This window comes from Oryzias latipes, chromosome 21 (genome assembly GCF_053564925.1).
Source record: "Oryzias latipes strain Hd-rR chromosome 21, Olatipes_Hd-rR_3.1".
Taxonomy (NCBI): Eukaryota; Metazoa; Chordata; class Actinopteri; order Beloniformes; family Adrianichthyidae; genus Oryzias; species Oryzias latipes.
The window spans coordinates 18,733,815-18,753,310 of NC_136257.1; the positions used below are offsets into that span (position 1 = coordinate 18,733,815).

Consider the following 19,496-nt stretch of genomic DNA (forward strand, 5'->3'; position numbering starts at 1 on the left):
AATTAGAAATTCGCCTCTAAGTTTTGGGCATGAAACCCTACCCAACATCCCATCACCCTACTGTTTACTTGCTCTTCCTCTAGCTTACAGCCACTCACACCCCCAACCTAACATAACCCATCCAACCAAAATAGCGAGCAATATCAGAGCTATTCAACCTTACAGTTTTGAACCAGATCTCAGCTCGAACGAGGAAAACAAAGACATGCATGGATCTATTTGTCTGAAAATTGATGCATCAGAATGGAATGGATCACAGAGCTTGTGGCCTGCCCAGAATATTTTCTACTTAACTGTAGAATACAATCGTTTTGAACAAAGAAATACCCGGAAAAATGATTTTAAACTTTATTATTTTATATATGTTCTCCATCATCAGAAAAATGCCACAAGAACATGTTAGAAACACTAAAAACACTTTTTTTTATCAGTGGGTCTGTAATCCATGTAGAACTGTAGTCGAGAGGAAAAAAAAGGTTCAAGTTTAAGAAGGGTGAGAAGAGATTTAAAATTTTCATAAACTGTGCTCGTCTATCCTTGCAGTTCTCTGCTTGATGTTTTAGCTCACAAGCATTTAGCAGGTTTTGTCAATCAACAACATGTTTTGCACAGTTATTTTAGTCTGATCCCTCTTGCCAAACATGTTGTGACCTCAAATAAAAGCATGTAAGAGATGCAGACTTCTATTGGCCGACATAACTGGTCAAGTTTATTACCAAGATTTGCAGCGAGTACTGGGTTGACAAGCTATGTGTTGGCATGAAAGAAATGAGTGTTTGATCTTACCAGCTACTCTTTGGGCCACCAGACCTTCAACATTGCAGACCTCCTCGGGCTCGCGCTCTCTTAGTTGAGGTGATGTTGAGTCAGAAGTGGGGATTCTTTGGGGTTCAGAGACCTCCAAGGAATGGAGCTGTGTACTTGGAGGGAATGTGCTGATGGATTTTTGCTGAAGAGAACCACTTGTGGAAGGGAAGACCTGTGAGGAAAGAGTGGCTCCAACTGTTTCAGAAGTCAAAGGTCTGTGGACAGGTGCAGGCTCTGGAGTACTAGGCTTTGTCTGTATCATCTGAGCCAATAGTGACTGGCTGCCTAAGCTGGATGGCTCTGCAGTGTGGGTATGAACGGCAGCATCAGCCTGATAAGAGAGCCTGGCTTGGTTCTGAGAGAAGGAAGGCTGGGTTGTTACTACAAAACTGTTTTCCTTCAATGGAGCACTTTGGGATTTCATCACAGCGGAAAGGCCTGGTTCCAGGTCCAACATAAGAAGGTTGAGGGTTTCAATAGACTGCTCGATTTCTTGCTGGGAGGCACTGTGGCGATGAGGAAACTGTGGCAGGCTGTGGTGGCTGGACATTCCTACAGAAGGAGGTGGACTAAAAGTAAGACCTTCAGTAAGTGGCTCCTCGGGTATTCCAAACTGATGCCAAATATTGAGACCACGCTGGACCGCATCCCTGCTACTTGTAGTGCGGGTGGGAGCCGGTGGCATTGACTTTAGATCTGTGCCAAATGAGTGAGAGCGATACAGACTGCTGTTTTGAAAAGCCATGTAATTGGCAGAGGACGGTGTCGTGTTGTTTTGGTTCAAACTCGTGGATTTGTCCGATTTGACAACGTTGGATTGGGTGAATTCCAGGGGTTTCTCTGGGACGCTGCGCTCCAGGTATGGCAGATGATCCTGGCCGTTGATGACAGGCTCAGATTGGAAGTACAGATCTGCTGGTGTAGCCCGCCCATCCGTGGAGGAAAAAGTTCCCAGGCTGTCCACGCTGTTGCCCTCTTGAGTAGTAGGCAGCTCATCGTCTAAAATGTCGGTTTCTCGGTCGATGCTATTGTTCCCGTTAACATGGACCTGGGCGGGCACAAGGTGGAGCATCCCTCCAGGAGCAGATGTTGGGGTGGACAGGTAAGCCTGTCTGTTCATGGGCCCCTCCAAGCCACTCAGTAGTTGTTCGAGCTCTTTCTTCTCTTGAGGACTTATTGGTTGTTGAACAGGTGTTGGGGGGTGATGGACAGTGGGTAAGTCCTCACCCACAGGAATGTGTGTCTGGCTCACTGTGGAAACCTGAAGAACTGCTTCATCTGTTCGATCAGTTTTGATAGAAGCAGTGGAGTTTCCTGAGTCGCTGCTCACAGACAGTGCGTGGTCCACAGCAGGCAGGGCATGTTCTGCAGCAGTGGACGGAAGGCCGTTCGGTGTGACTGTTCCTTCAAGAGATTCTTTTTTACGAACTTTGGCATACAGGCTTCCGTCCAAAGGTCCTTGGGTATGGATTACTTCTAAAATAAAAAGGAGAGAAAAAGGACAAAACTTAAAAAAAAAATCCAATTCTGATAAACCTATTAAACAAAATTCATCCATCCATTGCTTATCTCCATTCACTCCGTCAAGATTAAAGCATAAGATTAAAGCAGGTAACATAGGGCAAATGTAGGGTACACACTGACTTACTGCCATCAAATTAAACATTTTAAATCCAAAACAAAAGTGGGCAGGAGAAATATGGGTAGGAATAGGCCATGTGAGCACAGGCAAATCAGCTACAGCTAAATTAAACACAAGCTCAAGACTATCTAGAGAACTCGCTTTAAAAAAAGGAGTTTGCAGTGCCCGAAAAAAATCTGCACTTCTGAAGAAAATAACATAAACCTGTGTCTTCTGAACTGCACTGGCAAATCAAACACTACTTAACACTTCTGTGGTATAAATCATTAGTCCCATAAAAGCATAAAAGACCCCATACATAACAATGGTTATGTGGAACATTACCGTTTTGGGTTTGGGATTTTTAACTGTAATCTGAGACAAAATGCTTCATAGCATTCAAAGAAGGCACATAAACTGTAGGTTCACACACTGTCATGACTAAATGAAAAAAAAAAAAAAAACAGGACGCCCCAATCAGAAAAATGTAGTCATCCCTGGAAAATCTGCATCACTGACTGGTAGGGAAAAAGGCTTTTCCTGCCTAAGAAACCAACTAAAACAGAGTGTACTGAAACTGACAGAAAGAAAGTTTAAACATGTGTTATGTGCATAAGTCATGGGCAAGCAGACACACATTACTTGCATTACCATTAATTTGCAGCTCTTACTCCAAAAACACTAAAGGTGGCTGGATCAACTACAAAAAACATGACGATTCGATACAGACATTTCTACGTAAGCAAAATAAGCAGTAGACTGCCTCATTAAGTAAAAGTTTTCTTATTTACACCCACTTGAAAGAATGAAGACAAAATGCATCCGCTGGTAGTCTGTTCCTTTGATACTGCTCTAATAAACCTCTAAGACAAGCCTCTCACTTACTGTAGGACCAAATCAGCTCTATAGCCCGGACAGAAGCTGCACAAAGGTGCTGTCTGTGCTTACAGATATCTTTATCTTGACTTGAGTGAATACAGGCTTCTGTAATGGAGAACAGTGGGCGTACACGTTAGGTACTGCAATATCTCCAAGGATGACCGAGGGCAACTTGCCAAAGGAATGGGCCACTGTCGCTGTTCCACTCTCAGTGCTGGTAGGTTTCAAAAACATCCAATATAAATATATATAAATGTCAAATGAAAATTGTTTTGTAGATGACATATTGGAAAAATAAGTGCGCTTCGGGATTCCTGTGACCTAAACTGCCTAAAATGACACTTATTGAAATAGAAATGTGTAACTGCAAGAACAAGTCTAGAAAAGCTTTAAATGGTCAATGACTTAGTAGTTGTTGTTTGAGAAGCTCAAAATGAAGTCATCAGGACTCATATATAGACAACACTCAAGTATCAAGAACGTATCACACTGCGCATGCATACCCACTAACACATACATCTAATATAGCAGTCGCACCAATAAACAGACATCCGTCGTGAAAGAAGAGCCTTGTGAACTAACTTCAGCACCTTTTTTATCACCTGCCCTGTGGCCACATGTGACTCCACACTGATTAGGCATACAGCTGAGAGCTCACTAGATAGGAAAACAACACTTCAACAGGCTGCTTTACATCAGGTTCCAGTCTTTTTAGGGACACAGCAGAAAAAAAAATATTAAAACTCTACCTGTTTGACTAATAGAAGATAGTACGGTCTCAATCTATCCTGGGAGGAACCCTGAAGAGGAACTCCCAGGGCAGCGCCAGGAGGGATTGCAGCAGCGGTTGGGGCGTTGGTTTTGGCGGCTTCCCCTGATCCCTTTCCTCTCCAGAATAGCTTAATGTGTGGCCAGAGAATTGCTGTCCTCCCTGGCTGCTTCAGAGCTCATTCTGGTCTAAAGACATCCCCTGCTATGAGTGTGCATGTGGGATATTTATCACAACAGCCAGGGTTATGTGTAGGTAGGAGGCGGGACCAAAGAAGCCACTGAGTTTCAAAGCACTGTGCTGTTGGGGGGACCAGTAGTCCAGTCTCTTTAATACTCAAGTGCTTCTTTAAAACACATACTACAGATGGTAAAAACTTTTTTTTCCCTAAATGTCGTATTATCTTTTATGAAGTAAACTAAAACACAAATGTGTAAACACAAATCAATAAAACACAAATCAATACAGATGCGTCTGGTTTTGCTGAGCCTGTTAAATAGAAAGAGGCATGTCTTCCAACAACTTCTTTAACAAGCTCTCTTTCCTAGCCTAAAAGCAGAGGAAAAACTCCACCCTTCTGCGGCCAGATGGAGAAAATAGAAAAGCTTCGAGCGTGAAACGTGACTGCTGATGTGATTTGAACAGAAACCAATAAAAAAATATATCAACTTTCATTGTGCAACAGGAAAGTCTAGAGGGAGGTAGATATGGTTTTTGGTAGCTACTTGTTTTAAACCCACATACAGAAGTAGGGATGTAGGAAAACATCGATTCGCTGATATATTGCAGTCTCTCATTTGGCGATAATTGTATCAGTTTAAAATGCTGTCAAGACGATATTTATTTAATTATTTATGAGCGTCCTTTAGTGTCGTGTTTTCTCCTCAAACCCCCAACCGCTAGTTGGCAGCACAGCCCACTGAACCACTTTGACCAGGTCTACACTGCACCAAAACAACAAGATCTAGCAAGAACCAGCTTGTGTAAAATATTCAGTCAGACTCGCCATTTTCGTTGTTATAAGACATGCACAACCTACACAATTTTATTGGTATGGTATTGGTATTAATATTAATATAATTAATATTGTATTGGTTTAGTGGTATTTGTAAATCGGACAATATTGACTGTTCCCTTTAAGAACAAATACATCTTCATTTACCAGAAGAAAAGCGCTAAGAATTTACTTGGGTAAAAGCAACTTGCATATGAAATACAGTTGCAGTAATTAACATTGTGATCATTAAATAAAATAAATGCAAACATTTTATTACAATAAAAGGTGTTTTAATATTGAGATAGAGTTTTGCTTAAGTCATAAAAAAATATCGAAAAATTGTTCTTGATCAGTTGTTTGATGTATTGCAATACATATTGTATTGTGAGGCACCAATTGCACATCCCTATACAGAAGATCTTTAGGTCATGGTGAGGTTTATGTCATCTAAACATCTGTATGCATTAGCATGCAGGACAGACAATTCATTTGCAATGCAAAACAGCAGACCTCAACCACTTACATAACTCTGATGATGAAGAGTATGTTCCCATAGTCTCATCTTCTTTTATTTTTTGTTTCAGTTTTAAGACTCACTCGGATAAAAAATAGTGTTTTTAGTGTTTCTAGCATGTTGTTGTAACATTTTTTTCATGATGGATGACATATATAAAGAAAATTAAGCTCAAAATGGCAAGTTTGAGTATTTCTTCAAATTGTAGTGACTAAGGAGTAAACCAAATAAAATGCAGTTTGAAAAAGATTGTATTTGTGATGTAGGAAATATGCTGGGCAGGCCACAAGCTCACTTTTTTATTCCATTCTGATGCATCTGCTTGTAGACGACTAGATGTATGTACGTCTTCATTTTCATTGTCCCTGCTGGTCTCTGGCTCAAAACTGTACGGCTGGATAGCTCCAATGTTGTTCGCCATTTTTGTTGCACCGGTTATGTTGGGTTGGGTTGGGAGGGGCTGTAAGCCAGCAGGAGAGTGTTTGAGTGTTTTTTCTTGTTGTTTTTTTAGATTAAAACGGCTTGATCATAATTAAAAAAAACCTGGAAAAGCTTTTAGAATATATCAATAGATTATCGGACTTGGCCTTTAAGCAAATTCAAAGGTTAGAGACCATGGATAAAAACACTTTCTCTTATATAATCAAGATTGACACACAAAGTACTTTATTTTTTCATTTCTCAGACTATATTTTTAAGCTTTACTAAGTGCTTCTTGTTTTATTCAGTTTGTACAGTGTAAAAAATGGTTACAACAATCTAGACAATTCCAAGAACATTTTGATTTTCTTTTAACATCAGGTGACTAATCACCATATTAGTCTTTATAATTCACAGGTGAATATTTTTTCCGTCTCAGTAGTCTGTGTGCCTGCATAAGCACGTGTGTGTGTGTGTGTGTGGTGCCATGCCTGCTTCTGCTCTTTACTGGCTTAAAGCAAATCCTTGTAAGCCAGTACAAATAACCCCTGGCAGTGTTCATCTATGAGATGAGACAGGGCAGGAGGATGTGTGAGGGTCTGTAGCGCATCTGTGTGAAGTAAAGTCAATAGTCAATCGTCTATAGCGCATAACTCAAGCAAGACTGTTAGCAATGCTCTCTTCACAGCCTTAAGTGATTAAAGAACAGCAGGGGACAGTGAATTATGTCTGACCAGTTTGCCATGAAAAACGGTTTGAGTTGTTGCATCACTTTTCCAAGGCAGGAGTAGGAGTAGCGGTTTAAAATACTTTAAAAAAAGTATAAGGTGATGATCTAACTTTGAAATGTTTCATAGATTTTTTGCATTTAACATTACTCTGCAAAGAAATGGGGTTCCAGAGGGAGGGCGAAGCTAGATATTCTGAGGTTCAGGAAGACAGATGGTGCAACTGCATGACTTCTTCATCTTTGAACTTTGAGCTCCGACCCCTCAAGCAATAGACCCCCTCCTTCAGAGCAGAAATACTGTGTTTCCTTTGAAGCTAGCATACAAAAACATGCAAATGTGCCACTCTGGACTCGTTTTGTGTCTATGTGCATATAGGGCATTGACAGAAACACTAACAGCAGACTAAACACACATCAATGTGAACTTTTGAGGTTGTTCTGAATAAAGAGCCTAAGTAAGCCGCACCCTCTGGTATTGAAGTGTGTTAGTAATGACTGGTCCATATTTGACAGCTAAGCTAATGGCTAAACTATTGATTTTGTGACTTGCCATTACTGTAAATTAGAGCTCAGGTGAAGTTTTAACACAAAAAAGAACAAGGTTTAAAAAACACAGCTGCTTATTTGGAGGAGGATAGATGATACCTTTTAACGATTGGTGGAAAAAGGCGAGAGAAACGTTCAAAACTTGATCCGCCAACACAAAGATGCCATGTCATGAGCTTAAACTTGATACTTCAAAATGTTATTTGGTGCATTCAAAGGTTGGCAAATGTGAACATTTACGGACCCAAATTTCTTGGTCAAATTCAACAAAAGAACTTTGCAGAAGCTAAGTAAGCACACAGCTGAGGAACTCATTAAATATACATCAGAAGTTACTTTAAATCGATGAGAACGAATGCTCTTTCTTTAGGGCTGCAGAATAAAAGGCTTCATAATGGAAGGAAGCTTGGAAGAAGCAGAAAATGCTATTGATTACTTCTGATAATGTCACCACCATGTTAGGATTATTTAAAACTAAAATGAAAGACCACAGGATGGTAGTAACCACAGTTTAGCAGCGTGTACTTGTAGCAAATGATTACCGGTACTATGTTATAACATTATAACTTAACCCTTGTGCTATCCTAGGCACTTTAACATTGGGAGTTGGGTCATCTAGACCCACTAGACAGTGCGCTGATCCTTTTTTCTTCAATGATTTGTGATCTTCACTGGTGTCCATGGATTACATGAAATCTTTCCACCTTTATCCACATTTGTTATGGTAGGAAGAACACGTCAATGTAAGGGTTAGGTCATCTAAGATAGGACAAAGGTTAAACATGTAACCCAAATTTCCCAATAACCCATCATAGAAACTCTATTTACATCAAAAAACACAAAAGCCATTGAAGTAACCATTAAATAGATGTTATTTGTGATCAGAAGGTGTCCTCACCTAAAACCATTTGAAACAAGGGAATGCGTTATGGGATCAAAAGATCTGCTTGCAGAAAAAATAGTTTTATACTACTGCTATTCTTAATGCTATTTATTTGAAGATATCTTTAATGCCGCATAAAACTGCCTCTTGTAGAATCGGGAAGACAAGATTTAATGCAGGGATTAAAGAAAATAAGTGGACCAAGATAAAAGGGTTTTAGTAATACATTAGGAAACCGTTTCAAGACCATTCTGGGAAAAACGGTGTAAGAACATCCATCCATCCATCCATCCATCCTCTTGGGATGCAACAATTCACTTTACCCAAAACACGGTTTAAACCTCGATTTTTGGGTTATAATTTGCTAATAAGCAAGTAACAATGAAGACAAATATTCAGTTTTCCTATTCTAATACTTATGATATGTAATAATAAAATAAATAATAAATCTTTTTTAAATGGAGCACACACTTCTAATGTAATCATACTGGTATGTCTTGGGACTGATTCACTTTCCCCACCAGTAGGTTCAAAGGTAAACCATATGATTTGGTTTTAAACTGAGAATTATGGCCTCCCTACCATCTTTTAAGGCGGCCTAATCCCTTATGGATTCAAAGGGTTAATACAGCCTTTCCCAGCAACTGTTGGACAAAGGCAGGGTAGAACTTGGACAGTTCGATAGTCTCCTGTAGGGCCAGTTTGAGAACATCTTTTTGAAAATAGTAATAAATGTGTCCTATCTCCTCTATACAACTTTTTTGGACAAGTCAGTTATACATAGGTGAATTGAGAGAAAGGAGTGGAAAAAGTGTTTGTAATCTGGGAACCAGCTGCATCTATGAGGAGATAACAAACAACTCATTCATTCCTACAAATCATCAGAAGCAGATAAACAGCTGTCTGCAATTTCTGCAGTGCTCACACAATAGAAACAAAGTTTTTAATATGCTAATTTGATTTGCTAATTTTAACTTGGTGGTCCAGTGCAGACAGCACAAAAAAGCCTCATCTGGATGTCCTAAAAAAGGCTTTTTGCTCAATGTAATCCCCGCATTATGCATTCAGAACTCTGTGTGACCCAACAACCATGGAGCAAGCTAGGACAGTCCACAACACAGCAAGCTTATTCTCATCTTGTGTTAAATGCAGTCTTAAGCAGAAAGACTTTGTTTTTCTGTCTTGGCTGTTATGCAATCTTGACTGTGCAGAGTTTGGAGTCAAAGCAGCCTGATCCTCCCCAAAGCCGGCGACCAGACAGAGGGATTGATGGCATGGAAGCTTGTTGCCAACACTAGGGAGTTTCACCTCTGCACCCTTCTGAAAAAACTCAGCAGCCCAACACTGTGTTTGTTTCAGTGAAATCACATTTATATGGAGGAATGTGACTTTTTTTATATCACAAGTGGATAGAATGCACACACTGTACAAAACGCTCTGCTGAGCTGACATGATGATGAAAAAAGACAGTTCCATCACATTTCTTTTCATTACCATATATCATTAAAAAGTTCATTAGACTGGACAAATGTAGAAGCTATTCTGCAACCAAAGAAGGTAGATAAACCAACATGAACTACTAATCTAGGGTCTGACTTTACAATTATTCACTACATTGAAATGATCATATGACTCTAAAACAGACTTTTAAATTGGGTTTGACTTAATTAAAGCTTTACGCATTTAAATGAGTCTCATTTGAATTTGATGACAGATTTAGTGACATTGTTGCCTGCGTTGGCTCCAACCATGCACAGAGGAATTTTTAGTTCATGACTCCTGGTGTCTAAGATGAGATGGGAATGACCCACCCCCACCTCAACTTCCACCTTCTCTTTTTATTACAGATTAAGACTTGGCATGCATTGGTGAAATTTACATGGAATTATATGTGGAATTATAGATGTTTTAAAGCTGTCAAATCCTTCTTTACACACTTTATACACTTTTCTCAGACATAAAAACCTTTTCAGTGTTTTTTAAACACTCATAGTTCAAACTTTTGTAGAAAAACAAAGTCTAGTATTAGACAATGAAAACAAAGATCTGCTCGCGATAAAAGATATATGCAAACTTGGCAAACTGCACACTTTCTGTACAGCAGACACGGCAAGGAGGTTGACTGACATTGGTCAACAATCAATCATGATACAGAATCCAACGTGTTGTATAAAAAAATAAGAAAGAAAAAGCATTTAAAGTTGCTCATTGCTGAGAGCTCTCTGTTTACATGTGCCCCCTATTATGGCCTGCGCATCTTCTACGACACAAATAAGCTCTTTTTGCAAACAGAATTTTTTTTATCACCTACTGATTCAAAACAATTTGAATAAAAAAATATTCAGGAATACAATTTTGAGCTAAATGTACTTAATACATGTCCTTCATTATCAGGAAAATGCTACAAGAACATTTTAAAAACATCAAAAACATGTTTGGAGTCGGTCATTGGGTAAATACAGCATCTTTAAGAAAAAATTGAAGAAGTTCTAGTTTGACCAAATTAAGTTTGACAGTTATCCGTTCCTCACTAAATGTTGAAGTAAATGACATAAAAGATCTTTTGTAAAACATTTAGCTGTTTAAGGCAATAAAAGATACAAAAACGTAAAAAATGCATGAATAATATAAGACTTCAAGCTCCAAAGCTGAGAAAAAACTAGTTTTTGCTTTGTCCATAACCTACATAACTACAGAGCATGCTACTCACATGTTGTGAAAGATGCCAGCTGCCGAGTTTGTGACAGCTCATCTCTTCTCCTCAGCGTTACATAAGGAGCAGAGTGGATGTCCGTTCACAGCTCTACTTTCCAACAACTATCAAAGCCGGAACAAAAGGCATTGGCTGCATTTCGCCAAAGGGAAACTGGAGAAACACTCAACACAAATTCCCAATGTAACACCGTGGAAGCGTCTGTTTGCTGAGTGGCAGTGTGCACAGACCCACACTGACATTCCCCGTCACTCCTCTTGTGAACGCACAAAAAACGCTTCACAGTTGAGCAGAGGAGCGCGCCTTTAACTCCTGCGGCTCCTCAGACAGCAGAGAGAGCAGCGGGAAAAAAGGTTCCAGTAAAACAGTTCTTAAACTTATTTTAAACAGGGTGAGGTATCTGTAAAAGAGCAATGCATAAACAGCACATTTGCTAAAATAAAGCTTTAGATGAAAAAACACATTATGTAAATTTGTTTTATTTAATCCTAAAGTTTTTTCCAACTTCTTTTCACTTTTAATTTTTTTCCTCTCAGATTTCCCCACTTCTGCCTGGTTTGTCAGACACAGCTGGCCCGCTGAAGTAATCGTTGGAATCAAAAACTAAAGATTAATACGAGGGATTGTTCCACCACAAGGGATTGTCTACTTATTCAAAACCTTAAGTAACCTTTCACAGCCTTTGTAGATGCCTATCGTTCAGATTCTCCCGTCTGCTTCTACAGCAGCTCTGCTGTTTCAAGAAAAGGTTCGATTCCAGGCGATGCTGTTATAAACATGAAAGGAATCTAAACAAGAGCCAGGTAAACAAAGCAAGTTTTTATTTAATACAAGTTTTCTCATTTTATGATTCATTTTCCAATCTCTGTGGTCAGACTTCTGTAATATGTCATTAAAGTGATAAAGATAAAGAGTGTCTTTTTGGCAATTTTGGTTAACATTTAAGGACTAGATTACAAATAAAAAAAAAATGTTCTTTTATATTCCATGACATATGATATTGAAGATTATTCTATTTATATGTGTCACAAATATAGTAGTCAAGAACCTAAATTTTACAGAAAATGTATGAATTCTGTCTCAATCTTTAATTGACAACTGTTCCAAAGGGAAGAAAAATAGTTGATTCAATCAAAACATTTCATCCTGTCTCTTAGTTGTTGTTTTTTTTTTAAAGTAGTGTCGAAATTTGTCGACACTTGATAAAGAAGGATAGTGGCTGCATGACATCACTTATGACTTTGTATGGAGCACATGTAACCCATAACGTTTCAAAACCGATCTGAAAAAGTCGCTTTTCTCCGCTGATTCATGTTGTTCACCTAAAGGGTAAAAGCAGGTTTTATTTCTGTGTCACCAGTAACATCTTAAGTGTTAAGGTTAAAGCCAGTTCTTCATTCTGAAAATTTGCTGATAGATCAAACAAACCTGATAATTATTGGAAAAACCCAAGAAAATGACATATGACATATGACAAGGCGTATTAAACAAAACAAACAAGTCAGAGATAAAACTTTCAGTCTGTCAAACTTTATCAACTGCGCTCACAGTAACTCTAGAACTTGTTTGTAACATGCTACACGTTAGCCGAGTTAGCATATTCACAACACCTGTAACTCACAACTTTGTTTGCAACTGGTAAAAAAACAGACTGACAGACAGCTAAATAAACATTACTGTGACTATGCTAACTCCCAACCTTATTAGGGTTAGTAAACAAAAACACAGTCTGATACTGCCTGTTCATTATAGCTGTGTTACCGAGTTCACAATAACACCCAACTTTGTTTGAAAGTGCCGTGTACATCTCAAAACTGTAAAATCATTGTAACATTAGTAAGCACAACCACAATGAATAAGGCACTCCAGATTATAAGGCATAGTGTAGTTTTTTGTTTTTTATTTAAAAGAAGGCTTGTAAGTGTGGAAAATATAATAAACTGTAACTGAAAGTCAAAGTGTTGTCTCTTCAAAAAAACAAAAAACAAATATTGATTCTGACAAAAAACTAATCAAACATCTTCTTTTTATCTCTTGTAAAATTGTCTCTTTCTCATTTCTGACAGGTTTGAAATGCTTCTCTGTCAGAGGAATAAACCTCTAACAAATGTGAAGCCAAATGGCAAATGGAAAGACTTTAGCTCTTTGGAAACTCTTACCTCTGAGCTTTATTTTAATGTCTTCTCGTTGGTAAAAGTTTTTTTTACACAAAGGCTGATCAGTTGCTTTCAAGTCTCTATACGCTCACTGATGATGTGATAGCGGGTGTTTGTGAGCTCAGCATCTTTTTAGACATGCAACAGTAGACAAGAAGAAGCAGACATCCTGGACGCGATTAAATTTGACTCATTTATGACACACTCTACTAAAACAGATAGAAGACTTGTGTCTTTTCTATTTTAGCAGAGCCTATTTTAAGCTGGGTGTAAGAAGGGTGAACAGTTTATTGGCTGTGATAGAGGGAGGCCAAGTAACCTCTGACCTTTGACTATTTGGGAACCTAATAAAAACACATGAGCGTAGTTCTAGACATCAGATAGGCAGCAAGAATCTACATGATTTATTTTAGGAAAAAGTACTTTAAATCACCAAACAGCCATCACTTTTTATTCAACAGCTGTTACTTTTAAATGAGCATTTGTTGAAGCCAAATGATAAACTGATGTAGGAATAGATATCGACCTTTTACAAAGAAAAAAATCTTAATCAATTGTGGAAAAATGCATTTGGAGAACAAATGAAATGTCTCTTTGCCCTGACGTGGGGGTGCAACATTGTCTCTACTTTTGGGTGGTGTAAAAAGTAACATTTTGGTTGCAGACTGACCACCACCCTCTCCAAAGGAAGCCTCTGAACATGCCTGTGGCTGAAATGAAGAATGTGAGCACTGCGCTCCTCTAAAAGGCAGTTCAACAGGTCTCCTGGGGCTTTTCTTCTACTGTGATAATTTTACCACAAATGAGCACAGCCACAGAAATACTTTTTTTCCCTTTTAAAATACCTTTTTTTTGTTCAGAGTATGGCAAAAATACAAACCTCTTGGTTATAAATTTAGGATCCATTGCTTTTATGAAAATAATTAAATGGGTCATGGAAACAAAGCTTAAAAGTGAAAAAGTATTAGTTATTATATGTCCACACAGCTGCTGCCCTCATTAAACATTCTGATGTTCGCACTCATGTCCAGTGGGACCTCAGTATGATCCCATCATGATGTAAGTTTTAGAGTTGAAACTGTCAAACAAAAAAAGGAGTCTTTAAACTCCATCAAGACCAGATCAGAATCTGCTTCCTGCGTCATGCAGAACAAGGGCAGCCTTGTTTCAAAGGTTGGCATGTGTTGTTGAGAATGCAAAAGAGAACCAGTTCAAGAGAGACCAAAATAAAGTCCAAACTCTCCCTAAGCACCAATAAAAAGAATTTCTGCAGTCACAAGTAGAGCCTGCCTAAATCCAATCTAAAGTACTCCCAAAAGAGTCAAAGGATTGTCTGTAGAATGAGGAGCAGAGCCTTTCAAAAGTATTTTGTAATTCCCATAGATGTATCAAAGTTTGCAAGGATTTGTGTGATTGGCTATTGAGAGGCATCAGAGTTTTTTAACATAAAGTCCTGGGTTGTGCTCAAATTCCCACACTACTCACTACTTGGTGCACCAAATAGGGGGTTCGCCATCTGAATCTACAATTCTAAAATCCTCTGTGAAAAAACAGAGTGCCTTAATGCTCACTAAGAGCCTTTTTTCTGCGGTGTAGACTGGCTAATATAGACCACAATGTGTCGCGTTTCAAAGATTTGTCATTCGAAAAAAATTATTATTATTATTATTTTTTTACAAATCATTCAAGTTTTCGTCATCAGATCACAGAGGATTCATAAATAGTCTCCATAACATTTTTTTATGTATTTGATTTTTACTTTGGCTAATGGGGGACGCCACATTTGGCGTTAAAAAAAAGAGAAAATAGTGTCCAAATTTTGTTAATATCCCGGGCACTTGATAGTACCACACTATATAGTCTTTTTATATAGTCTGGGAATAATGAGGGAATTGGAACACTGACATCATTTGCATTTAGCTTAACCACCATCAGCATAGAGCAAGATGCATTCAGGAGTTTCTTTTTATTGTTCTCACCTTCTGTGGCGTCCTCACAGCTCTGATTGAAATTTTCATAGGAATCCCATCGAATCAGGGGATCTTGTGTGTTGTAGTCCACCGAGACGCTCGGCCCGTTCTCCAGGTGGTCCATACCTTGACCAGAAATTTGAAGGGACAGAGCAGAAAATGTGAATCTTCGAATTCCAAACTTTGTTTAAATGTCACAATTGCAAAATATTATTATTGTAATTTAAAGCAAAATGGCTATTTGTTTAAAACCAAAAGATCATGACATAATTATGGTATAACAGCCAAATATGTAACGATAACTAGTGAAGCCATGGGAGTGAACACTTTGATACTTACCATGTATTTTTTCTGGTCCAAAGGAGAAAATAAACTCAACTTTTCCATATTCTGGAAATCGTTCATCTGCACAGGGAACAGAAACAGTTACATTTGTCTTTACTTTAGAAAACTGAGATGTCAAAGATGGGCCTAAAGGTAATCATTTCCCTTAAAGGTTTTTAAAATTACAAATTGAATGGGGGAAAAAATACTTTTGAAAAATAATGTTACGAAGTAACTTTTTAACAAAGTACATAGCTGCCACACTACAACCCATTGTGTGCTTCTTGTTTGTTAAAATCAAAGTATTTTAATGTATTTGGTCTAACAAATAGCAAAACAAAGTATGTTGTGGTAACTATGATCGTGTTTAAATGTTTCTAGACAATTATAAATGAGATCGAATTTATTTTAAAGACTAATCTTCAGTCACTGTACTAAAAAAATCCTCCTAACGTTCCATGGTTCCAACATATTAACAACTTTTTAAATATTGTAATACAGAACATTACAATAAAGCTGAGGTCTTGACATTTTTTACCTTTGTATGTCTCATCAAGCTCTTCCTTCCCAAAGACAAGTCCTAGGTCGTGAACAGCACACGTGTGGAACTGAACCCGGAATATGACATCTCTGCACGGGTTGCGGTAACGTTTGTGGTAGCACTTGAGCTGCAGAGTTACAAGGATAAGATTCAGCAAGCAGAGCAAGCTCATTTTGTGAAGATCCCACTTTAAATCAGGAGACTTAAGTCAGAATGATCGCATCTATAAGTGGTAACACAATTTCACCTTTCTTCAGTAAAATAAAATAAATGTAGTGTAAAATTGGAAAGAAAAGTGTTTTATGGTGCAAGAGGAGTAAAAAAAATGCCTGCTTCTGCAGCTGAAACAAAAAAATAGGTTGTTTCGGGAGAAGTTTAATTCCGTAGAAAAAAATTGGATATAAAAGTGTCAGAACCCTGATCTGCATTAATGCAGGATCTGTGGTGTTACCTTTGCCTTTGGGCCTCACACCCAACAGTCTTTGCAGTTGCTATGGGCGCGGTCAGATTCTGTGTTAATATATATGATCATTTTCCCCCCTTATTTCAGTTGTTTGCATATGAATAAATAAAGCTTCACGTATTGAAATCAAGACGTGTCTCCTCATCATTTGCCACGGATCAACCAAAAACGCTCAAAAAGTCTCAAAAATGCTCAAAACTCATCATGAAGGATAGAAACACAATACACTAAAACTTTTCAAAAATCTCTACAAGGTTTAACTTTTTTGTAACCGTTTTTTTTTTACTTCCTTGTATTTAATCATTCCCCATATTGGAAGTAATAGAGTCCAAAGTACGTCCAAGCTGAAATGTGGAGCCAACTCATTAATGACTAATTCCCATCTATTTGGCTTTCAGACAACCATTTACATTTCTCCACTTACAGTATCTGAATAACATCAGGCATCAGTAAGCAACCTCCCCATGAGAGAATGTGTTTGGCAGAATCCATTAGTTTTCTGTAAGGATGGACATGTGATTTTCACTCTGACATCATCAACTAAACAGCCTCAAGCTGTATACTAAGTGCCTCCCTTTGAAATGATCTACAATAAAGTTATGAACCTGAGGTTATCTCATGAATAACTTACGGCCTAAATGACAGCAAAGGCAGGGAGTTTGCTGACCCCTGCTGTTTCCCTTTATTTTTATTCCAAAATTACTCATTTTTAATCAAACAAATGGAAAACTTTCATCAAGAAAAGTCTATTAGAGAAAATTCAACTCCCTCTTTTAAAATTCTGCATTAAAGTATAAAACTAGGTTTTCAAGTGTTGAAAATTATGTTTTACATCACAGTTTCCAGAAAAAGACGTTGTGCTAATGAGTGCCTATAAACTGGGGTTCAGCAGTATTTTCCCAGTACAAGCTGCCAGTGTCAGATTGGAAAAATCAACGAGATTCCATTCTGATTGTCAAACCATAAAAAATCTGTGTTTCCTCTGTGCATTTATACAGCTGTTGTCACTGGCACACAATCCTCGCCTATTTGCATCTGCTTTATTTGCCAGTTCTCCTGCCAGGGGAAACTCGCAGCAGAAAGTAAGCTCATAATCAGGGTTTTTTATGGGTTTCAAACATGTAACTTCATTTAACAAAAGTGCATCAAGAGCGGTTCTGTGAAATTCTTACCAGGATGTCTCCTTTTAGGAGAAGACCAGGTTCGATGGTTATGCAAATGCTCGTCTGGCTGTCACCTTGGACGTTACTAAAAAATTAAAAACAAAACATCATATTACATGACAGATCAGGCATCATCCTTAATTTTAAGAAGAAACTCCACACTGTCGGATTTTTTGTATTTGATAGTCTGGGTCTGGATATAAACAAGCACACATGACCTGCTAAGAAGACGGTCTTTAACGAAAGCTGTCAAAAGGGAATAACCACAAAACACTGCAGAGCTAAATGTGGGCATTAGTGTCAAATCAAAGACCAGAGCCCTAATTGGGCGTGCATAATAGAGAATAAGGAAGAGTGTTACTTAAAGAACTTAAAGAGTTGAAAATCTTGTTGTGTGATGACTTGTCTTTTCTAGTGCAATTTTCTTTTTTTTTAAAGACCCACTATGATCATCTTTATATCTATTTTTAAATTGTTCCCTAGGGTTTTTAAATTATGATTATGCTGTTTTTAGCTAAAATTAAATAAAACTCTGTACTTTTCCGCCAAAATTAAAAAAACAAAAACAAAACAGTGGCAGTAGTTCTTTAGAAATTCACCTCTAATTTGTTGGGACTGTTGGCGTGGAGCACCCCAGCCCCCTTCCAATCTTTAAATCCCAAACATAACATTAGCAGTGCAACAAAATAGTGAGCAATATTGGAGGGCTATCCAGCTGTATGGTTTTGAGCCAGATGTCAGCTCAGACAAGGAAAATGAAGACTTACATGAATCTAGTTCACTTCAAGTGGATGCATCCGAATGGAGCAGAGCAGGGAGCTTTTGGCTCCCCCAGTGTATTTTCTTCGTCACAAATAAGCTCTTTTCTCAAACTCCCTTTTTTTATCAGCTCCTGGTGAATTTTAAACTTAATTTTCTTCATATACGGTATGTCCTACATCGTCATGAAAATGCGACAAGAACATGTTAAAAACACAATTTTCATCTAAGTGGGTCTTCAACAGTTAACTTTACTGTTAACAATAACAGCAACTAGTGGTTCTGCTAACTGAAAATGGAAAGACTCTGCAGGGATATGTGACGGGTAGTGTTTTTTTTTTATGTGTGCTGCATGTTTTATGCGTGTATAAGTGGGCCTAACAAATCTCAGCGCAGCACTGCACTCACCTTCCGTCCTCATGCGCAATGCTCCCCTACTGCCAAAAACAACAACAGAGAGCCATAGAAGCTATTGTTTCCTGTCTGAGCTCAGGAACCAGAAGGCTCCTTTGGCAGCAAAACCTCTGCATGCATCCACACAAATGCCTGACTGCCACTTTCATGGGCTCTCCACTCACAAATAACACTACTCCTGATTGCGGGATCTAAAGTAGAGAAACAAGAGCCTGCAACTGGGGAGGTTAGCTAAATACAATAACGAGAGTCCAGCCTGGAGTATGAACTGGTGTAGGGGGGCTGTGCATATGTATGTTGGGGAGCAAAGGAATTAGACGAGAGGCTATAAAAGAAAATCAGGGTTTTTATTGTCAAGCCATTATGAGCTCGCTATCCCTGGAATCTTGTAAAAGCATTTGAGCGTGAGCATATTTTAAGACTTACTAGATCCCAGATGTGTAGACAGGCTGCATGGCCTGGTAGATTTTGAGAAAAGGACGGCAACCTGGAACACAAATGTAAAGGAAGTTGCTCGAAAATAAACGTAGGGGTGAGAATGCTTGTTTGTGGGCAAATACTCGCAGAAGCAGATACAAACCTCCCTTGGCCTCAAAGTTTGGAATGCCATGCATGATGACATGATGAAGGAAAAGGGGTTTGTTGTTGATCTTGATGTGTCCGGAAAGCAAGCCACTGAAGTACTCCACATATCTAAGAGAAGGGGAACAGAGGATCAGAGAGTTGCTTATGTTAAATCGTGATTCTCAGAGCTTAACCCACAAAGGCATGAACTTATAATCCAGTGTTTTTGGCAAGACAAGCTTTCACTCTGGAATCTGATTTGA

The 19,496-nt window shown here is 38.4% G+C and overlaps 1 protein-coding gene across 49 annotated transcripts in view; it reads right to left on the reverse strand.

The window, feature by feature from the left end:
* tns1b (tensin 1b) overlaps positions 1 to 19,496 on the reverse strand; it is a 172,524-nt gene that overhangs the window by 15,408 nt on the left and 137,620 nt on the right. For 29 of the 49 annotated variants that reach the window (XM_078939402.1, XM_078939401.1, XM_078939400.1 and 26 more), the window contains 7 exons: positions 19,250 to 19,362; positions 19,096 to 19,156; positions 17,506 to 17,581; positions 15,868 to 15,997; positions 15,343 to 15,410; positions 15,015 to 15,135; positions 787 to 2,283 (listed from right to left, as the gene is read on the reverse strand). In XM_078939402.1, the coding sequence (XP_078795528.1) occupies positions 787 to 2,283; positions 15,015 to 15,135; positions 15,343 to 15,410; positions 15,868 to 15,997; positions 17,506 to 17,581; positions 19,096 to 19,156; positions 19,250 to 19,362 (2,066 nt within the window). The remainder of the gene's footprint in view (positions 1 to 786; positions 2,284 to 15,014; positions 15,136 to 15,342; positions 15,411 to 15,867; positions 15,998 to 17,505; positions 17,582 to 19,095; positions 19,157 to 19,249; positions 19,363 to 19,496) is intronic. The other 20 variants (XM_078939393.1, XM_078939388.1, XM_078939394.1 and 17 more) reach the window with 1 other exon arrangement.